At 32.5% G+C, this 23,095-nt stretch overlaps 1 protein-coding gene across 2 annotated transcripts; it reads right to left on the bottom strand.

Moving 5' to 3' along the window:
• Positions 1-217: 217 nt before the first annotated feature.
• Positions 218-13,130, bottom strand: LOC127795719 (potassium transporter 11-like). Of its 2 annotated transcripts, none has more exons than XM_052327581.1 (8): positions 12,404-13,130; positions 11,525-11,750; positions 8,951-9,199; positions 7,324-7,374; positions 6,934-7,194; positions 6,684-6,851; positions 4,890-5,144; positions 218-1,520 (listed from the first exon to the last, which is right to left on the bottom strand). In XM_052327581.1, exons 2-8 carry the CDS (start codon positions 11,739-11,741, stop codon positions 478-480), a joined length of 2,244 nt encoding a protein of 747 aa, XP_052183541.1. In that variant the 5' UTR covers positions 11,742-11,750; positions 12,404-13,130; the 3' UTR covers positions 218-477. The 2 variants fall into 2 exon arrangements, with proteins under 2 accessions (XP_052183541.1, XP_052183540.1); XM_052327580.1 differs by having other exon boundaries at positions 12,391-13,129.
• Between the last annotated feature and the right edge of the window lie 9,965 nt (positions 13,131-23,095).

Genomic DNA, 23,095 nt, shown 5'->3' with positions numbered 1-23,095 from the left:
ATATAATGTTGTGTAATAGTTGATAAAACTAAAAGTAAGTCTAAAATTATAAATGATGTAAAAATTAGATATTTCTTTGATAAATTACCCAAAATTAAAATGTGATTGAATCTATTATGGGGAATGAGTTTGTAGTAGAATTGGAACCATGAAATTCTATAATGTGATCTATTGCCCCTCATGCCAGAAAAGATGGGGCAAGACAATTCAATTAAAATTGATAATAATAATAATAATAATAATAATAATAATAATAAATCTATGCATAATCCTTGCCTGAACATGATTCAGCTCCATCAGTTCTGAATACAATGAAACCAAAATGGATAATGTTTTTCTACAAGGTGCAAAAGGGAAAAACAAGCATTTTCTGTACAAAATTATGATGTCCTATAAGCATGCGATAGGATGCTTCCCTTCCATTCTTGAATGAAAAGCAGGACAGCATATACTTATTGACCATATTTTGAAAGAATTTTAAACATAGAATATCTGCCCCACATTCAAAAGGCTTTCATGAGGGACATTGAAGATCACACTGTGCTCTCTGCATATCTTCCTAAGAAAAGCATAGATGTAATCAACAGCTATTTTCTTATAGATCCTAGAATTCCTGTTTGCTCTTACCACTGTGTTCCCAAGTATGTGCACCACCCCTGCATCTCTACAGTTGGACAAGTACTCCAATTCGTCTAGATCAGTATGGTTGCTCGTCTGTCCTGAGGACTCGAGAGTATGATTAGCCGGGGTTGGAGATTGTACCTGCACGATAGAGTCAACCGATGAAATTGTGAGGTCTGTGTTGCTGGCAGCTATGTGGGCGTTGTCCCTTAGCAGGAAGTCTCTTGACCGTTCAGTTTGCTGGCCATACAGGCTGTACTCATCGGAGTCAGAACACTCTTCCATCATGGACTCAAGCCGGACAAACAGGAAGAGGTTATCAAATAGCTTCTTTTCAAATTCATCATCCTTCTTGTGGAGGTCTTTATAACCGTATCTTGCTACACATCGGAACATGTGAAAATTCTTGGGTCCAATACGTTTTATAAGAAACCTCTCTTCTTCTGGAACAGTGTATACAGGAAGGTACTTCACACAAACAAAGACTACTACGGAATGGATGGCTGGCAGGTTTGTAATGAAGTGGGAAAATATGCGAGGCACCCCACTTGCTAGCTCAGTGTAGACAAGTCCTATACCAGGGACTCGGACCAGTCCTAAACTAGGTCCTAGCCCAAGAATCCATGCCATTGAGACCTTACTGTGCATTTCAAACTCATAGCGTTTCACTGTACCATAATGCCAGACATACATGATCAAAAGAAAGGCTGCTGCAATTACAAGGGGAACCCACCCTCCCTGATCAACCTTGAAAAGTACGGCAGAGAAGTAAGTGCACTCCACTAAAAGAGACAAGCCGGTGAAGACAACAGCAAGGATCCAGTGGCAATGCCATACAAGTATCATGATTAAAGTTGTAAGTAATGTGGTGACGAGCATAACTACCACAACAGCAGTCCCTGTCATGACATGAGTTGTAAGGGTAAGAACAATTTAGTTTGGTCTTGCACCTTAGTTTTATTCTACATGATGGAAAAGAAATATCTGGCTTGTGATTGCCAACTGAATAGAAGCACAGAAATAATTCGGGCAACACGATGGTGCGGCAACAAAAAATAATAAAACAAAAAACTGGGAGAGATGAAATTCCTGTTCAATAAGTGCTGATGCAATTCACATTTGTCCATCATCTGACTGCTTTAATGTAAATAATTGATAGGGAATTATGCTTGCATTGAATGTAAAGCTGCTAATACCTATTTCAGTAGGAAAGTGTGATAGATATTCGATTTAGGGCCTAAAAGCATCACTAGAAAATTAGGCATCCTCCCCCAGTTTGTGAGGGTTAGGGAAGGCTCATCTTTTATACACAACCTTACATTACCCTTTGCTTTACAAAGAGGCCTTATGTTTCAAATCTTTTTTTCCCCCCAAATCTTGATTGCAATGACAATAATATATAGGGTTGAAGGTGCACAACGGCGTCAAAGAAACACATTTGTACATAAGCAGACAAAGGATACAGTCACTCACATTTCTCATTTTAGATAGCATAACTGGAATTTGAGATCTTATTTAACCATTTTGCATTTGCAAAATTCACACCTTGTCCAGTACTGGAAGGAAACACAATATTTTTCCTTGTATCTAATTCAAAGGAGTTAATTGAACAGTTCTCTGCCGATGTACTCAACCAAAATTCATAGAAGAAAAGAAATGTACAACTTGGAGAAGCCAGATTGGATATCAAGTTTCAACACATGCAACAAAACTGCGAGCTCAAACTCAAGTGTGGGAAACATATGCAAAATTGTCTTTTAATAGTGAGTCAGAATCCTCTAATATACTCAATACAATAGTGATTTAGAACCCTTGTATATGCTCAATACAATACATCCTAGGACATTACCATAGCATGCATTATTAAATGGCTAAAGTATGAAATTTACCAAAAATAATATTGTAAGAATTTAGAATCGAAAACAAACCATGATCAAACCATCAAGCACACAATCGAACACAAATGTTTTACATGAAAAACTCAAATTGGAAAAAATCATGGGCAGAAAAAACAAGATATCATGTTAAGAAATTTGTGTTTTGATTTAATGAGAAAATAATTTAGTAAATTTGGGGGAGATTGTTGAGAAATTTGTGTGTTTTGATTTAATAGAAAATTATTTTAGTAAATTTGGTTCATTGATGATAACTAAAATCTTTTGAAATACTCTTATGTTTGAAAATTCTTTTATTAAGTAAAATGTTCAAAAAATCGAGTACTTATTCAAAATAATCGAGTACTTAATCAAGCATATGAGAATCAATTGAGTACTTAGTGAGTGAAGTCTATTGTAAGCTTTGAGAGTAATCGAGTAATGCTCAGTTCATTTTCAAAATAATCGATTACATTTATAAGTATAATCGAGTAAGTATTAAATGTACTCGACTATTTGATTCCTTATACTTGAGTATGTTATGTAACCTTTAGTCTCTTTAAAATTAATCGAGTAAAGGTAATTCAGTAATCGAGTAATCATGGTTAATACTCAAGTGCATTTGTTTAAGTAATTGAGTATCTTAAATTAAAAAATCTGGACAACATTTTACTCGAGTGAAGTTTTTTTATTAATCAAGTAATGTTATTTTATACTCAAGTAGATATCTTATATAATTGAGTAAGAATGAGCTGAAATCTGGCTTAGTCTCTGGATGAAAAATTAATCTAGCAACAATCCCTTGTACTCGAGTAAATATCAAAATTAATCAAGTAAACTTAGCTAAGTAATCGAGTAGACAATGCAACTTTCCGAGGCTTAAAAATTAATCGAGTAATGAATTGGTCATACTCGAATAAGCTTAAAATATACTCGAATACATGATTCATCTAATCGAGTAAGGGTCAAACTTAGTAAAGTAATGCTAGTTTATACTCGAGTAATGCTTCACAGATCTTGAATCTTATAGCCATTACTTAGAGATGTCAGAGAGGACAGTTTCAACTATTTGAGCTTTATTTCATTATTTTAAGAAGTCTTGATTTTTTTTCTCTTATAACAAAATGATAAATATGCTTATGAATAATGTGCAAAATGCTTTATCTTAAAATCATGCATATTTTTATTGACTAATTCGATTGATAAAAAAGATGTTGTGAGTATGTGCAGATAATAGGTGCTAAATTCAAGTCTCAAAACTTCTATAAAAGACCAAGTGCTGCACGAGATCAAGTGTTGTTGTCTAGTAACGTCGAGCTAACCTAAACCTAGACACAACCAAGCTGAATCCATTTTTCCTAAGGATTGTAATGGGTTTGTTTCTTTTACAATTTGATGGAACGGCAGGGCAGGGTTTAGTAGTTTTTTATTTTCAGATAAAGGAGGATGGAGATGAGTATTCCTCTTACAATGGCTTTTGTACGTGAATGGCACCTAGAGAGCGTATATTAATTTGAGTTAAATGCATATTTTGGTGCTGTATGTTTAATATGCCTGGTGAAAGAGCTGTGCATCTCTTTAGTTGTAGCCAGGAAGTTGAGTGGAGTGAGCCATGCTGACGAAGATGGTTGATCTTTTTTCCGCTTTAAGTGGGGTTACCCTAAGGTTATTGGTCACAGAGGCTAGAGGACAGCTCCTTTTTGTGTGTACTACCGTGCATTTGGAGGTAAAGTAATAAAATATCCCAAGGAAAGGAGAAGTTCCACGATCAAATTGAAGGAAGAGGTTCATGCATCTTCATATTTTTGGTGAAAGAAGGTTTCCTCTTTTCTGTATGATCTTTCATTGGTTACTTTGGGGGAGTTCTACATCTATATATACATAAGGGGTATATTTCCAGTGCACGGAGGCATCACCCATTTTGGCAGCTTCAGTAAAATTTTACTCAACAAAAAAATAAAAAGAAGGATGTCCAGCATACAGCAGGAAAAAGTACTAACAGACAACTTCACAAGATGACGACAACAACATATCAAGACTTAATCCACTAAGTGGGGGTTTGGCTACAAAGTTCTAGCTTGTCAATCATAGGAAAAAAAAATAAATTCAGGCTGAAAAAGTACAATTAGACAAACCCTAAAGTAATCCATCCATGCCTAAAATAAGAGACGATGCCCTATTATCAATTATTCCATCAGTCCTAACATGAAACTTGCTATATCATACCACAAATACATATGCCAAGAAGTGATCAATGTCTTTTCTTTTCTTTTTTTTTTCTTTTGATAAAGTTGAAAAACATATGGGTTCCCACCACATGCGCATTTCTTAATAAAAGAAAATAGATAATGCCAACTAATTGAATCTCACTAATGAAGCACCGGAAGAACTCACCATAAGCATTAGCAATTTGGCTTTGATTTTTGAATCCAGCAGTCACGGCAATGCAAAGAAGCATAAGTATCCAATTAATATCTGGAACATATATCTGCCCGAGGAATTTTTTTGATGTGTGTACAACCTTGACTCTGGGGAAACAGCCAAGGGCGAGGGCCTGCTTGGTTATTGAAAAGGTAGCTGATATGGTGGCTTGACTTGCAACAATAGCAGCAAGTGTTGCAACAACAAAAACTGGCCAGTAAATGCTATCTGCAGAATAAGAGATTATTATATTTAGTAATATGCCAAGGGCTCACCAGCCACTCCACATTGGCAGGGTAGCACATCCCTGTAAGCTATGGAATTTAATAAAATGTTCCTGCAGCATGAGCAACATTTTCTTTTTCAAGCAACCTTAATTTTTACCCATGAATTTTTATTGTTATGAACTATTCTAAGATATTATTTCTCAAAGAATAATCTGACTTAGCCCAGGTATGATACCACATACTCTTCTCTCTCTGTCCCTCTCCCTTATTATGCTGTGTTTTTCTTGCCTTCAACCTCAATCTCATGGTTACCAAAGACTCAAACTGCATGAAGGCAGTAAAATCTCCAAAAGTCTAACCATAAGGCAGGAATCTAAATGAATTCAGGCACATGGTGATTGGTGCTAAAATTTGCACTTAACATACTCACACTTTAGATTAAAACAGTCAAATATCAACATGCTAAATGAGAAGTATAACCAAAGGAAACACATGCCTTTTAATTTGGATAGGAATTTGATGAAAGCAATGTAAAGGTGAAGGGTGTTAATCATAATCATCATCCTTATTGTTACAGGCCTTAATCCTGCTAGGTAAGGTTGGCTACATGAATTATAGCCAATCATATGAACCCATGGTCATATCTTCTGTAAGTTCATTATATCGTATGTCACGTCTAAAGGTTTTCAGCAAGTTCTCTTTGGTTTGTTTCTGCCTCCTTTACTACAAACTGCTTCCATTTCATCTACTCATCTCATAGATGTGACTACTGGTCTTCTTCTTACATGTTGAGAGAATTAATAATAGCCCCAGTCTAACAACTTAGGTTTTTAGATGAGTTGGTTGGTATCCAATAAATTAATATGGTACCAGAGTAGGTAATTAATGTCTTATGTTCAAACCTCACCACTAACCTTACATTTAAAAAATGCAAATGTTTATCCCACTTATCAATGAAGCTATGTCTACATGTAACCGTCTCCCTCAAATCCCAAATTTGCAAATAAATGAGCCTTCTGTTTTTGTACCTTTCCATTCCTTAAACAAGTGAGCTTTTTGCATAACAATCAGGAGGTTTAACTAACTTGGTGCATGCAAAGGATCTGCCATAAGACCATGCCTTAATATAGAGCACATTAATTAATGATAGTTCAGATTATATTCACATGTTTACAAAGATAAAGACATGATTTAGTTACAAAATCAACTAGCTTTAGTTAGGAAGTACCAACACTCTCTTTAGCATTATGCCAAATCTCAAAGTCAAACTCAGATCCAAGGTTAACAAAAATTACCAGACAGTTCTGCAACTCTTATATGCTTATGTTAACAAAGAAAGAAACTGCCACATCTCCACCATTCAAGTGTCGTTTCTAACACTTGCACATCGGTTTTAAAACTCACACATCTCCTAAAATGATTCTTAGGTTTTCAACCAAGTCTCCAACCCTATGTTCTGCTCCCATGTTTTTTTCAGTTGTTATGGTCAAGACAGCTCAAGAAAGCAAACATTTCACAATAGCCTAAAATTGTAATAAACCTGGAATGGAACGATAGAATGCGTTGACCACATGGTCTTGGTTTTTCATGAGGTAGGCAGCTTGACCAGAATAGGCCAAAAGAAGGCAAGGAAATACGACTGTGGTGAAAGCAAGCTGTACAGCTGAAACTGGAAAATGGGCTAGATCAGCAAAAAGTGCCTCTGTCCCTGCACTAGTTCATAAATAATCATGAGAATACAATGGTTTCAGTTTATATGTAATTTACTGCTTCATGAACTCATAGTTTACCTGTGATACTAAGCATGATCCCACCCAGGGAGGTCCAACCATCTCTCCCTCCCCTTTTGAAATACCGATATATATACACTGGAGAAAAAGCTCTGAGAACACTGCTATCATATTTCCAAATGTTGAACAACCCAATACCTCCAATTAACAGAAACCAAAGTAGCACAACTGGAGCGAAAAGCCACCCTACTTTATCAGTACCATAGTGTTGCATGCTAAATAGGGCGACTAAGATGATAACAGCAACCACCACAACCACATCTGTTGCACCAAACAGATTTAGACTCGAGAATACCAGTTCAGAGGAAGACAAAAGAGTTTAAAATCAAATGTTAAAGAAGAGGTCACAAAAGGAAAACACAAGATGTGGTATAGTTAGTAAGGAAATACCATTACTCATCTTGGGATGGTCTAACTTGATTCCACCAGCTGCTGAAAGAACTGTAACAATAGTTTAGTTAAGCATCTCATACAATTAAATCAGAAAGAGAGTATAACAATACCACGATAACAATATTGAAGAGATGATAAACGCTAGAAGTGAAGATTTTTTCCAGATATGTTTCTAATATAGCAAACTTTAGTAAAAGACACCAATAGTGGTGAGCACTCCTATTGTCATCCAAAGTAGGATTTCCTTCACTCTTACCTATTTCAATGAGGACCAAAATAACATTTGTATATTCTTCATGTGTTAAAAGGTATAAACAGAACGTTTTTAAGCCTCTACTCTCACTGAAGCCTTAAATGCATATGATGGAAATTTTTTACTAATGGAAGTCGTTCACATAACACCTAAACATTCCCCACTTAACGAATATCACCTTAGTTCTAGTGGTCATATCAATATCAATGTTTCTACCTGTGCAAGATTCAGCCTAGATAGCAAAATTGTTCATTCTTTGGTACTTTCTAGGCATTCAATCTTGACTGCCACTTCATTCACTTTTTTTTAGTCCTACTCATCTTAGAACCTCTTAATTTTTAATATTTGATTTTTCTTTGATATCCTTACAAAACAAGAAAACATAAAAGGACACTATAATAGTGAACTCTAATGCAAAACTGGAAAGGTAATTCACAATATCTCATATCTCCTGATGGTGCTGATGGAGCGAATAAATAAAATTAAAAGTGGAGAGATGATGACAGTGGTGGAGTAGTTAGTGGTAATGCTGTTATTGTTTTATGATGCAGCATGGTGACTGGTGGCAGTGGAAGTGCTTATGCCTGTCTTCTGCCAATTTTCCTAGCTCTATAGGCAATTACTCCACCCATTTCTACACTGAATTACTTCTAAATATATTTTCAAACATAAATTGGTTTTTTCTTGTGCAAGGAGAAGTACTTCACAGGTTCAAGATTCTATAATGCACCAATTCTTTTTTGTACTAGTTTGAGCTCGTAAGTACCAATTCCAGTCTACGAAGCAATAAAACCAGGTAAAAATTGGATCCAATGATGATTATTTTATCAATGTGGGAGAGAAGCAACTTTTTGCAAGAAACCTTCTAACTCTGCTTCCTTTGCTTTGCAAAAAAGAAAAAATGTTACCCACAAAAATGAATCGTGTAATTGTTTTTAAGTATTATCTTCTCTTCAGTGCAATTTATTAAAATCCAACTAAACCACTTAAATCAGAAACATAAGCAAGAAAAATTTGGTTAGATGATATCTTCTGAAATGTAATAAATGTGTACATTATGATGGCATACATCATGAGATGTGATCAACCAAGATAATGATACTGAAAAGTGAAACAAAACATTTTTAATTTTCTTTTTTTTATTCTTTATGATAATTATATGCATTACAGGACCATGATTTAGCAGTTGTATGTTCTGATCCACATCCCACCTAGTGGGATTAGGGCTCGTGATTTTTGCTGTTGTATGTTCTGATCTTCATACCAAATCACATTATATAACAGACTTATATCTCCACAAGTAAAGAGAAGAGTAACTAAGACTTCAGATGGGTCGAGCATGGAGGAAATGTACTTCATATGGAGTTATACCTGATATAGCTGGTGTTAGAATTCCATCCCCTATCACCATGCAAGTCCCAACAAGGACAAGTATAAGAAGAGCATTCTTCCTAGATGCATTTTTCTCCAACCACCTCTTGGTTTTTGCAGCACACGGATGCTCATGTAAAGCACTACTACGACTATATGTTGTCAGTTCCTCATCTGTCCGATGTTGGTTAGGGATTGTGTTTACTTTTGCATGTCGACAAAGTAGGGAATAAAGAGCAAATGTTCCACCTGCACAATAAAAATCAATTCAAAGTGATGCCTCATCAATATCACCAAGGGTGGTAGACAATCATGCTTTCTTACTGGTACAAGTGTCGAGCAGAGAAAGAAAAAACATTTAGTAAGCAAAGATTGAAACACTAACGAACATTAGTTAATATCATCAATAAGTGAAAGTATGTTGCAGTACATGTAATAAATCAGTCTGAGTTGATTTTAATATGGATTAAGTACAAATAAGAATACTATGGTGTAGCCCCCACGGGCATGGTCTAACGGTAAAGCACTTGAAGGATAACAGGAGTGTTGTGGGTTCGAATCTCAGTGGCAGCTGGTGGCATTTTATTTGCTGGCTTGTTGCCCTTGTGGAGAGAGGGTCTTGGTGCGCCCTGTCCCCCCTCCGGGGGTCCAGTCCACACGACGTGAAGGGGGTCCACAGGGAGGGTAGCCATATCTCAGGAGGTCCACTTTGGGTGTGTATAGGTTGGGTCCGCATCTGGATTTACCCGAGCGTGCATCAGGGGGAAAGTCATTGCCCCTTAGGGACTAGTTGGGCGTAAGTCCGGATACCCCAAGTGAATAAAAAAAAAAAGAGAATACTATGGAGTAGATCACATTGCAACCTTTCACAATTAAATATAATGAAAGGAACATCTGGATTCAAGATGAAGAGGGAAATCTTTAGAGATGCATGGGATATAATGGTCCTACAGAAGATGGTTCATGGATAGAGATGATTGAAGGGCTAGATCCATATAGTCAACCCCACCAGTGGGATTAAGGCTTGTGATGATGGTGAAAAGCACTCTTGTTTTGGGCTTCCTGACCCAATGCATTTTTCTGATATAAATTATAGAATACCCCAACAAAAAATTTGCCTACAATGGTCATGCTCGCTGCTCTAATTCACAATTTTCTGGATCCAAAGCATGCACCACCATATGTCACAGCACAAATCCATACGCTTCAATTACATCTGAATTCTATTGTCACAGTGTAAATGTCGTGGCACTAAAGTTATTTCACATCTTTGTAATGGGGGTTTGCAAACTTTTTAGTTGGAGTTTTCAGGTTCTGATGATTAAACAGTAGAACTACAAGCATCATATTGAATTTGAGCTCACCAGTGTTTGAACAAATATTAAAATGGTCACCACCAGGTTCATGCTCATTTTAAGCATCTCGAAGCACTGTAAGTATAGCATTTTAAGAATGTCCTCTAACCTTCAGACATTATTGTCGTAGAATTTTAAGATTAGCCACAATTGGCAGTTCAGCAGATGATATGTGATTTTTCCTCTGTTACACTGATACTTCATATGAATCAGGTTACAATTTTTTGACTCGAACACCATGACATCACAGTCCAGGTCACATGGATAATCTAAGTCAAGAAGAAACTGATCTATCTGGTGATTCATTCCATTGCCAGCGCATATCCGCAGAGCTAAAAAGTGATAAACTCAACTGCTAATGGAGCTGAAGTGATAAACTCAACTACTGATGGATTAAATTGCATAATCTGTATAGAAACTACTGATGGAAGTCTAGAATTCATATAACCGACCCCACATAGTGGGATAAAGGCTGGATATGTTGTTGTTGTTGTTGTATAGAAACATATTTTCTTTGGAAGACCTACACCAAAGCATCAGCACACCCACTAGAGCATGCACTGTCCTTGTCAAACTTATTCAAGCACATGAACTATGAACGTTTCCCAGACAGGATATTCAAGAAACTTTTCTGAGCTTTGTTTGAAAAAAAATTGAATACCACAGAAACTACAAAAATAAAAAAATGAACTTCTATAATCACCTGTCTGGTATAATTTTCCTTTTATTATAAAAGGGAAGGGACTGCTCACATTCTTCGTGTTTTCACGTTCTTCAAATGGAAACATACAGAAATGCCCTCAAGTGCTTGGGTACTAGACTGAGTAGCAGGTAGATACAGTGAGCATGTTTCCATAAGCTTAATAATTGGATGTTGACATTCTGGAGTGTCAGCATTAATGCATCTAAAAATTAGCATTGCCTTTTTTTAATTCCTTATTTATAACTAATTTCATGCATTTACAACTTTCCTTTTGATAAGTTGCTTAGTTGTGGAGATTCCCAAATAGGGAATTGATATGTTTTTCCATTTGTTGTCTATGTTAAGTCACACAAGATGGTGAAATTATGAATACAGATGTCCATTATTATTTTAAAAGGAAAGAAAGAGTAATTTCCCGTCAGATTTTACTTCTAGTGATCATAAGGCTGAAAATAACAACAGTTCCAATAAATCTCGATTTTGCTATTGCAAGTTGAGAAACTGGGATTGACCTACCTTGACCATTGTCATTTGCCTTGCATACTATAAAGACGTACTTGAGCAGCGGAATAAGAGTAAGGGAATATATAATTAACGATAAAGCACCAATAACATCTTCTCGATCTCTGATTCCATGAGGAAAAGTATTGTTAAACACATATAAGGGAGATGTTCCCAAATCTCCGTATACCACGCCAAGACTCTGAAATGCAAGTTGCAGAAGCAATACCATCGAGAATTTCTGCAGGTTTCAGAAAGCAAATCAGGAAACAAAAGAAAAATACAGGTCAACTACATATCGTTTTTTTTTTTTTTTATCTTAAGCTAAGCAATCCAAAAGATAATAGAAGGGAAATCCTGGAAAATGAACACTGCCATCAGGTTTTATGACAAGAATATCAATGATTTGGTGATAATCGAATCTAAAAATGTCAACAAATTAGAGAATAATACTGAAGGAAAACACCAGTAATTTTTTTTTGTATCTCACCATAAGCAATCGCTTCCCCATAGCACACCAATTTTAAAATCATCAGTCACGCTACATGAATGCAGTAACATTTATGCACTAAACTCCATTCTTTTATTCATCATTTTCAGACGAGTGATTCAGAATTATCAAATAAGTAGCACAAATACAATAGAAATAGTCAGAAACATCTTAGTTAAAAATTCAAATTGATAGACAAAAGATCACCTTTTAAGTAAATTTCACAAAGCATTAATTCAGTACATCCATAAACTACTTTCTTGTTAACAAAGACCTAGAAAGAGTTAATGTTACTAGAACAATATTATCAATATATATATGTGTGTGTGTGTGTGTGTGAATATATTAGAGAGAGAGAGAGAGAGAGAGCGAAGCGAAGTGGAAGTTGGACCTTCTCTCCGTACATGTTTTTGAGCTTTGCAGCTTCTTCATCCATGGGCTGGTCGATCTTCTGCTCCAAAACCCACATGCTCCCTTTGTTCTCAGTTCCATCTTCAATTTCCACTCTAGTAGCCATGCAAAGCTTCTTTTTAACTATCCGATTCCAACCCACAAGCTCACAAACAAAACCCAATTCCCCAAATTGAATTCCCAGTCCGATTCCAAGCTCACATCAAACTCAAAATTGAAGCCCTCAAGAAAGACCGAAAAACTCGAGGACGCTCGCAAGTAAAAGCCCACAAAATACTCTTTGAAAGGACAAAAAGCTACACTTATAAAGGCTAAGACAGGATTGGGGATAGAACAGCTCAACAGAGCATCATCATATATATCCGAGAGAGGGCAAAACCCAGATGGAGATTTTTGATAATCTATCTGTTGTACCAAAACGAGTGGGGTCAGCTCAATCACCCAGACAATTTCAGCCACAGAACCGAGGGAAAATTCCACCCTCGAATGATGCAAAAACCACTCAACTTGATTGGATTAACCAATTTTGTGACAAAATAACACAAGAACCGAAGGCTGCAAATAAAAGTCGGCTCTTCTTTCTTTCACTGCAGAGCAGAAGCGGTTCCAGAAGCAGAGTTTCTCTCTGATGGATTAACAAACAAACAAACTTTCCACGGCGTTGTGGAGAGAGAGAGAGAGAGAGAGAGAGGGTCAGTTGTTGATTGCATCCGACAGGCCCGTCTCATCAGCACATCTCAGCAGAGTAACGTGGAATTAAAATATTAAATGCTTCTCCTTTGGCGGATATTATAATAATCCAACAGAGAAATCACTCATTTCTGCCGCGGAAGGTTAATAACAAATTCTGTACGTTTCAGTGATTTGATTTCACCGCACTTACGCGTATAAATTCAATCCAATCCCGACATTTAACTCTGGTTTTTCCTGGACGATGGATAAGCTCTAACTTTTAAAATATATAAATATTTGTTAATATATATATATATATATACTTTATGTCAAAATTATAATTGATAGTTTAAATTTAATCTTTTAACTTTTACACAACAATTTAAATTAAGGTGACTTGCTGTAGTGTACAGTACAGTGGTAAATTTAGTTAGAAAAAATCTCGGAAGTGACGTACGTTGGTTTCTAAATCCAGTTAAAAGTTGAGCAAACTTTGGTTGAATTTTAATAAATTTTAACATCGACATTTATTGGACCATTTCAAATGTGACACCTAAATTGTCACGTGGGTGGCTTGGCTGGGTTTAGAAATCTATTAAGTTTTCAATCTTTAGTTAATTTAGTTTTAAGTTATTTCTGTCTTCAATGTTAAAGGTTAAGAGTTTAAATATCATTTATGTGATTTTGTTTTTTTAAGTAAAATATATCAAAAATATTTTAAAAATTCAATTTATTAGTATAGTTTTATAATTCTAAAATAAAATATTTGGTTGCAGAATAGAATAAATATAAATAGTTAATGAAGCCGGGACTTAATAATAATTTATATAATTTGTATTTTAATTATAATTTAATTAATTACATTATTAAAATGCAACCTTGCAGGGATCAAAAAAAATTGAAAGCCGATAAAGAACTTATTCTGTTTTCATGGGGTCACTGTGCAATATAGTGATGGGAATGAAAAGGGGGGCATTACAAGAAAGCATAAATATTCGTATCTTGTTGGGCTTCTAAGATTGGAATAATCTTTAATCATTCAATAAATTCCGAACGATGTCGAGATGAGGACAATGACAAGAGTAATTCATCCAAATGCTATACATTTTAATGAAAACCAAACTATAAATATCATTTTTATTTTTATTTTTTTGCATTAAGCAGTCAAAATAATTAAAGATTATTTGAGATATGATGAGGGAAACAATTCAATTTTCATTAATTTAAAGGCGTCTAAAACTGTAAATCTGTTGGAACTGATGAATTGTCATAAATTCCTCATATTAAAAAAAAAAAATATGTTGGAATTAATAGATTTTAAGGGTGTGAGTCGAAAGAGTCTTCAAATTGTAAAGTGTTATTTAATGTGAAAAAAAAATCTCGCATTGAAAATACTTTTATGATGCGCTCCAATCACTAAAGTCAACTTTCAAAAAACTAGAGTCAATTGTCATTTGAGTGGAAATCAACTGTCTAAGAGAGGTTCTCGGTTAAATCGAATCTGCATATTAAATTCTCAACTAGGTTAATTGTCATCCGAGTGAATGATTTTTAGTAAAGGATTCAAAGTTTCATGAGATGGTACAATCTAGATGGCTAGATTGTGCCCAAATCTGAAAAGATGCAATATGAAAATTCAAATGAATCCAGGTTAAATAACATGACTTTTCACGATTGGATTGGATACTTGAAAACTATAAATAGAACTCTCCTAATTCCATTTCTATCATCCAAAATCAATTCAAGTTTATTGATTCCATACATTCCGTCTCTAATATACTTCCTCACTACATTAATTCTCTATTACTTCCAAATACAAGAGTTTTTAGTATTGTATTATATTAATTCTTAAAAAAAAAGGTATTATATCTTAGGAGGCAGACATCCATTCATCATTTAGTATTATTGAGGCGACGAAATCTGTTTTAAGAGATTTATTTTGACATACCTCACTTCAATTCGATTTTATATTCTTTTTCAAAATCTCATTTCATTATACTGTCGCATTTCTATTTTATTGTTAAATGTGAACATTTTCCTAGATACTTCAAATTTGTAACAACAAATTATACATTATTATGTATATTCCACAAGATTTTATAACTATTACTATTTCATTTGTAAGGGAGTCTTTTATTTAGGGATTTAAATTTTGATACTCGCAAATAAGATTAGTTTGAGTTTTATATTAACTCAAACTCATATTCGAAATCAATCATAATTAAATTTAAATTTTCATAAAATATAAAAAAATCATGTTGATGTCAATTAGGCCAAAAGATAGAATTAGAACTAGATCAAATTGAAATAAACCAAAAAAAAAAATTTAATACAATCATATTAGTTCATTAGATTCTTAAATTTACCCAAAAAAATAATAATTAGGCACTCTTAAAATCAACTTTTTGAGTTATTTTTTATTTTTTTTAATCTTGGATTTCTACACATAATTTAATAGCTTCAATCGAAATATGTCATACATTTTAACACCCTTTACACTTTAAAAAAAAAAAAAAAATTGTCTTAAGTCTTAACCATCCACTGCTAATTACTGTTACAATGAATAAAAAAATGTTGCTAGCGAGTGCCTTCGTTAATCAGGATGTCACATTGAAAACAAATAATTAATCAAGATTGACAATTCGTTTCACCAAGTCTGGATGCGCGTACCTTCGTTAGATGGATTGGATCGCAGGACTAGACAATTATATCTTCGATTATTAGATTGGGATCGTTGGATTAAACAATTTTCTTAGGTTATTAGAATCTAATCATTGCACAATCACGTATTAAAATTTGCTGCAGAATGCGGATGTCACATGGTGGCGGTATATTTAAGTATATATTTCTTTTTCGCTTGTTTAGTGATCCATTAGTCAGTAGACATTATAACATCAGTCTTGTTTATAATATTTGATTGAGATTTATTTGTTTTCTTTTAAAAATGGGGGAGCTTGAAAGTCAATTGCACAATTACATCTCCAAGCAAATTATGAATTTATTTATCCTCAAATACTATAGTTATTTACAATTTTATTCCTTCTCCTTTATTTCTCAGTATTTTCTATCGTTGGCTCTCTCTAACTGCTCTATTGCCATTGCCTTTGTCGTCTCCATCTATTTCACAGCAACCATCAGCCGTTGCCTCTAGACCCATTTTCAACAATTGCCAACTCCAACCTCTATTGTTACTTTTTTTCATGTACGTCGTCTCTTTCATTATCAGCGTCTTCTTTCTATCTTTATGTGTGTATATATATATTTAATATATATATTATATTAATATATTTTTAATAATTATGTATAATTTATTAATATATAATTGTAAATATTTTATCTATTAGACATCAATTTATAATTTATTTTTATAAATTTTATTTGTATTATTTAATAACATGTATATTTTTATTTTTTTGTTAAATTCTAATAATTTATTATTTTTTTCAAATCAAACACATAACTATATAAACAACAATTTAAAATGTATTTATTCAAATATGTTATTAATTTAAACATTAGCCACCTTTTAAGCTTTACATAACTTCAAACTAAATAACTTATAAACAACTATATCTCTGTCTATGTAGACAGACTTTAATGGATTGTTCGTATTAATAATAATAAGTAAAGTGACCGTGTATATAAAAATACATAGATATTTAATGGGATATGGGATTTTTTTTTATTTTTAATGGGATTTTTTTTTTGGTATTTGCTGTCGTTGCATAGATATTTTATTTAAAAAAATAGATAGTTTTTTTTTTTTTTTTGTTATTGATAAGGGGAAAGTCCTTTCCATGGTGTCATTTATTTGTCAATATTCTATAGTTTGGCAAATCTATTATTTAACTAGGGGTCTTCTTTCTCGTTGCTTGCTAGTGGCCACAAAAATTGAATTCAAGGGGCTGAAGACGCGCACCGCACGTGCTTTTGATTGGAGGTCTACTACGAGTTGATTATTGGGTGGATTTACAGTATTTGTTCATGTAGAACAAAAAGTTTAACATAATCGTGGTTTCACACGCATACATATACACATTAGTACATCATCGATACATATATACACTTAAGGCTTGTCCCGTATCTACTAAATGCGAAAATTATACTTTGTATTTTTAAAATTTTATTAAATTACAGAATATAGGTTTTACATTTTAAAAGCTATATTAACTTCACTTTAGTGTGATATTTAAAAAATAAATAAATTAGATCTAACATCTTTATTATTTAGCAAAGTGATACAAATATTCTTAAGTAATATTTGTTAACTAAGATATAAATTAAAAAATATAAAATATGAAGAATATTTTAAAATTTTATTATTTTTAATGTGTTTGTTAAATTTATCTGACAACCATTAAAAAATAGGTCACTTGATTTCTTATTTGACATTTTTCAAATATGTTTACCTCCCACACTTTCTAGATAAACATATATTGGATCTTACAAATAAAAAAAATTGACGCATATATTCTTCAGTACATTTCAAAGAATTTAATAAATAGTTTGATAAAAATTTTATAATGTTTCATAGATTTATTTTGATTCAAAAATCATTCAAATCTTATTTTAATACAACTTTATTTTACTTATTTTAACAAATATTATATTAACGTATAAAAAATAACAAAAAACCAGCCCTACAAATCAACTTATTACATAAATAAGCTATTTTATCGATATGCGTAAATTCTCTATTTTTTTCTTTCTTTTATTTTTCACAAACATTAATTCTTTCCCAGCCACTACTACATTTCATTCCTTTCAACAACCATTTTTCTAGAATGGCAGCAATAATTTCCGTCATTTTTTGCTAACCCTTTGTATTTTTCTTCTGCTCTCTAGTCCGAATCAAATATTCAATTTTGTAGAGATGCAAAATTGAACGCTGCAAAGAAAGCCTTCGTTTAGAGACTCTACAAATTAATTGAAGTGTCTTTACAAGTTGATCAAACTATTTGATCGTAAATCAAACCCCAATAAAGATAGTCACCAAGAAACTATTTAATTTCTTGATTGATAATTATAAGAGAGGGAGAAATTTCAATACAATCATAAGAAGAGGACAATTATAAGAAAAGGAGAAACTTCAAGGACAATCGTAAGAGGGAGACAATTATAAGAAATGGAGAAACTTCAAGACAATCGTAAGAGAGGAAGAAACTTTTGAAGGGATTAAACGTAACTTATTATTGTTAAATTAATCACAAAGTTTTAATTTTTTTAAGTTGTAGTTTATATTTTTTATTCAAATCCTTTTTTTGTTAAGAAAGTGGAAACTAGCCAGCTTGTCGGTAATTTTAAAAATAAAACTAAATATATTACTTCACATTGACAAAAATGTGCTTATGTGTAAAAATGTAATTAAGAAAAGAATTTCCATATCTTTCCTCCTTTCTCTTATTCTTAATTATCTTCACTATTGCAGTAAAGGCCCATCTGTGAGAACTTTTAATTGTCAGCCTACAGCATGAGAGGTTGAGTTTATTGCCAGTCAACGCCCTCTAAATTTAGTGCGACCAATTTCTTTGAATGAAATTATTTAAAAAAACAATAATAATAATAATAATAATACTTAAAAAAAGGCGCACAGCCAGATATATTAATATTATAACAAAAGAAGCGAATATCCATAAAGATATTCCAGCAATCACAGCCAGCCACGTGAGTTCGTACCCATCCAGTAGTCGGCCCCACGAATTTGACAAGGTGAAGGTCGGGTCTTCTTGGCAGCAGAACCAACAGGGCAAGGCAACTCAACTCAACTCAACTCAACTCGGACTTTCATTTCTGACACGTCAGCACGTCATTCCGAGCGTGAATTTAATTAACGGAAAGATTAGTGCATTGAAGTTTGACACTCTCATTCGGAATCGGGAGGAGGAAAACGTGACGGTAAACGTTAAAGCCAAACGTGTCCCATGCGGATCCCCGAGACGTTGAATTGCACCTGAAGTCTGTTCAATTACGTTACGTCTCTTGTAACGTCAGGTAGCGGCTTAGGCGGCGCCGTCTGTGTTTTTGGTTTTTAATAATATTTTTATAATATAAATTAAAAAATGAAAATTTTATATGAATAAGAGAGGTAATCTGTGAGATATTATTAAAAGACAATTTGATCATGTGAATCAAAAATTTATAATTAAAAATAAGAAAACAGAGAAATAGAAAAAAATCGAAATATGCTAATAAACAATAAACAATAAATTGAAATTAATATAATCGATTATACTTAAATCTTTTTAAATATAGTTGTCTGTTGTGTGTCATTTTCCCTTACCAATAAAAGTCAATTGGAATTTATTGTAAGATTTTCCGTAGCATGATAATGACCTATAAGAAAATGTCGTTTCCCATAAGACTCTGATAAATTAGATTTTATTATTTATAAAAAGGTTTGTATATTATTAAATGTCAGATTAAATTTGATCTGTAAACAAGTAAGTAAATAATTTGAGTTATTTGCATAGAAATTTCATGTGATTTTTATATTTTATTTTTAGAAGTTTATATAAATACCTTGTCAGTTTTTAGAAGGTTTGTATTTAATTAAAATTTGTTAATCTCTCTAATCTATATATATATTATAACAAAACAGGCGTCAAATTTTTTTCTTGTCCATTTTCACTTTCTATTTCGATATTTTATTATATTTTATTTATTTTTTTGCTTATCCGAAATAAAATTTTTATAAGTCATTAATTAAGTCTAGATTCGTGGAAAATGTGTAGTTCTTAGAATCTGTAAATGGTTTTATTCATGGTTGAATAGTATTTGGAGAATGTGTAAGCATGCTGGTATATGAAGAGGCAAGATCTAATTCATATTATTAATTTTTAAATATTAACATAAAATTTTAATTGAAATAAATTATAGAGAATTTTTTTTTTTAAATAAGAAGAAATCTTGAGATATCAAGTAATATTGTCAAATACCAATTGCCAAGTATATTTTTTAGAAAAATAAATTTAATTTTTTATTTTATTTCTCATAATTTACCTGTCATTCTCTCTCAATAAAGCCACCACGCAAAACTCTAAAACCTTTAATTAGTTTCATACAAAAAAAGTACAAATCTTATATATGTTTATGTTACTACTTAATTTTGAAAAATAATTCGTTTGTAGGTTATTTTAAATTAGTTATTTAAGAAAAATTAAATTATTTTAAATAAGTCATTTAAGTTATTTTGACAAAATTAATATTTTGTATAGGCTATTTATATTTATCATATGTTGTCATATTTCTGTTGAAAATTTTATTATGTTTTATATTTTTATTATTTATGTTACTAATTTATATAAATTACATGTTGTCTTATTATTTATTATTTTATATAATCTATTTATATTTATCATATGTTAAATTAATTATTAATTTATGAAAAATATATAGTTCTTGAAATCTGTAGATAGAATTTATGATTGTGAAGTTGTCAATTTTAAATAAATTCAATATATATGAACTTTCGTGCATCACACGAAATAAACTAGTTACAAAGATAAAAGTGAAAAATATATTCTCAATAATGTTTAAAAAATGGTTTCTTCCATGGTTAGTTCCAAATCTATTGGAACTCATATGAAAGTCTACATTAATATTAAATTGTTGACAAGAACTTTACCTGTCAACTAAAATTATTAAATCTTATGAGTCATGTCATATAATACAACTTGTAATAAAGTAGAGTATTAGATAAATAATTATATTTTGACTTACAAATCAAATCGATCATTATACTTTAGAAAATTCAATAAATTATTATATTTTTACATTTGAAGCTAAATTAATTATTTTACTTTAATCATGGCCAAATTTCAATCATGTGGGGCTATTTGTATCGATCCGAATTGATTATTTACAACTATATGGGCTTCTTCTGATTTGAGATAGAATTAGCACTGTTTAAAAACGTTAACATATTTTGTAATGGCTAATGCGGCCTTAGGTCTATAAATATAATAGCTCAGTTGAGCATTTTTTAAGCATTGTGGCTAATTTTCTTTAGGCATGAAAGTACGACGACTTATTTAGTTATTTTAAACTATAGTGATGAATTTGGTTTTTGAGTTTAAATACAATAATTTATTTGACGCTTCTTTATTCGCAATATTAGCAATTAATGATAAAATGTAGGATTAGTAAACTATAGTCTATAATTGAAATTACCTAAAAAGTTAGACAATACAATTAAAAAATAAAAAAATATAAAATTAAGATAAAGTTTAAGTAACTAAATTCATAAAGGAACCTAAACTTACTTCTAAAAATAAAATTAAATTATAATAATCCCCGTATAAATAATCCAAATTACATTCATCTACCCCTAGATTACCCAAAAATTACATTAAAAAATAATGTCGACATTCGGAATTGGTTGACCGTGATTCGTAGGCTCACAATGAGAGAATGAGCCCAAAGATCAAGAGGAGAGACGAAATAGAACCAATGATAAATTGTACGTAATGAAGTTTTTATGTGGTTTTGCCAGAATGATGCCTACTCTACGACTGTTCTCTGCTTATTCCAGCAGAGTAACAGTATATTATTGTTCATCCCCCTACAATGGTGTTTTTGACCCGTATTTATAGTGTGTGGTGTTTTATAATTTTCACAAAATCTATAAATTGAAGGATAATATCACGAAGGACAAAGTGTCCTTATCAATTCCATAAAATCGGGAGTGACTTCCGCTTTACCAGAGATTTGGTTTACTTTAGATAAAGTAGATGGGTCCTTACTTCCGATTGTTCTGTGATCTTATTGTTATGCGAACTGAACGGTTAAGCCAGCGAGCTGAAAGTATCGTTAAGAGCTCGTTTGGTTAAGCCAGCGAGTTGGGAGCATTGCTAGAAGCTCGCTCAATTTTGCAGTTTCAGCTCGTGTCTCAATGACGTGTGATTTTATTCTGACGAGCTCAGTCTTGGACTTATTGGGCTTCAGGCAATTGGGTCGGCCTGCTGGATTGAGTCCAACCCATAATAAGTGGTCCAAAAAATATCCATAATAAATAGTTTAATAAAAAAATTACACAAAAATATTATCTTTCATCATATTTTATAGTGTTTTATTTGAATTTAAAAAAAATCAAGATACCCTCAAATCTTCATTTCTCAAGTGAACTAACATAAAATTCTTTTTTTTTTTTTTTTTTTATGAAATCTGGTGCATTAGTGCGGATAGGATCGCATCCAAAACATAAAATTCTTTTTTTGATAAGTAATATCATACCATTTATGTCCTAGTGGAGAATAATAAAATTTAAACTCAAAATATCATGTTCGCCAACACTATAATTGAACGCTAAATATAAAACTTAAATTTGTATAATTTTTGAAAGAAAAAATCTGGCAAGATTATTTTCTATTTTTCAAAATCTTCAAATTTAGTTGTATCGAACCAAACTAAACTAGACCCAAAGACTCAATTTGGTTTAATACCAAATATAACTTGGTTTTATTTTCAGTCGTAGGGTTTAAAAGAATAGATTTTCGATTTAATATATGTGTAAGATCGAAAACTAATTTACAATATCATTTAATATATAAAATATTTATAAACTATTTTACTATATATACATATTTGGACTCGGGAAAGAGAAAAGCCCTAACCGTTAGTTGTCGTCTCTTTCATCTCACACGCTTATCTTATTTTTTTTATATTCTAAATTCAGACAATAGACAAAATGTTTTTTAATATACATTCTAGAGTTGTTGGAGCGATTCTAACCCCCAAAGTGTAATTAAGTAGGGCCCACTCTCATTTTGTTGATTTTGTTTAATTTTTTCTCTCCTAACGTGGAATATGGAGTACATCAACTATGATTGAATACTGGATCAATTCGATTGGAAATATAATAGACATCGGTCATTGACTAAGGTTTGCTGAAGGGAAATTCTATCGCGAACCCGAAAAATTACAGCCTGCCTGCCTGCCTTCCACATCAATCCACATCACAAACCAAACCAAGCCACTAAATTGACACATCCCCACCAGACAAGAGTTGTAGCATC

Source organism: Diospyros lotus, chromosome 2 (genome assembly GCF_014633365.1).
Source record: "Diospyros lotus cultivar Yz01 chromosome 2, ASM1463336v1, whole genome shotgun sequence".
In the NCBI taxonomy this organism is placed as follows: Eukaryota; Viridiplantae; Streptophyta; class Magnoliopsida; order Ericales; family Ebenaceae; genus Diospyros; species Diospyros lotus.
The sequence above is the reverse complement of the archived record's forward strand: the minus strand, read 5'-3'. Positions and strand labels throughout refer to the sequence as shown.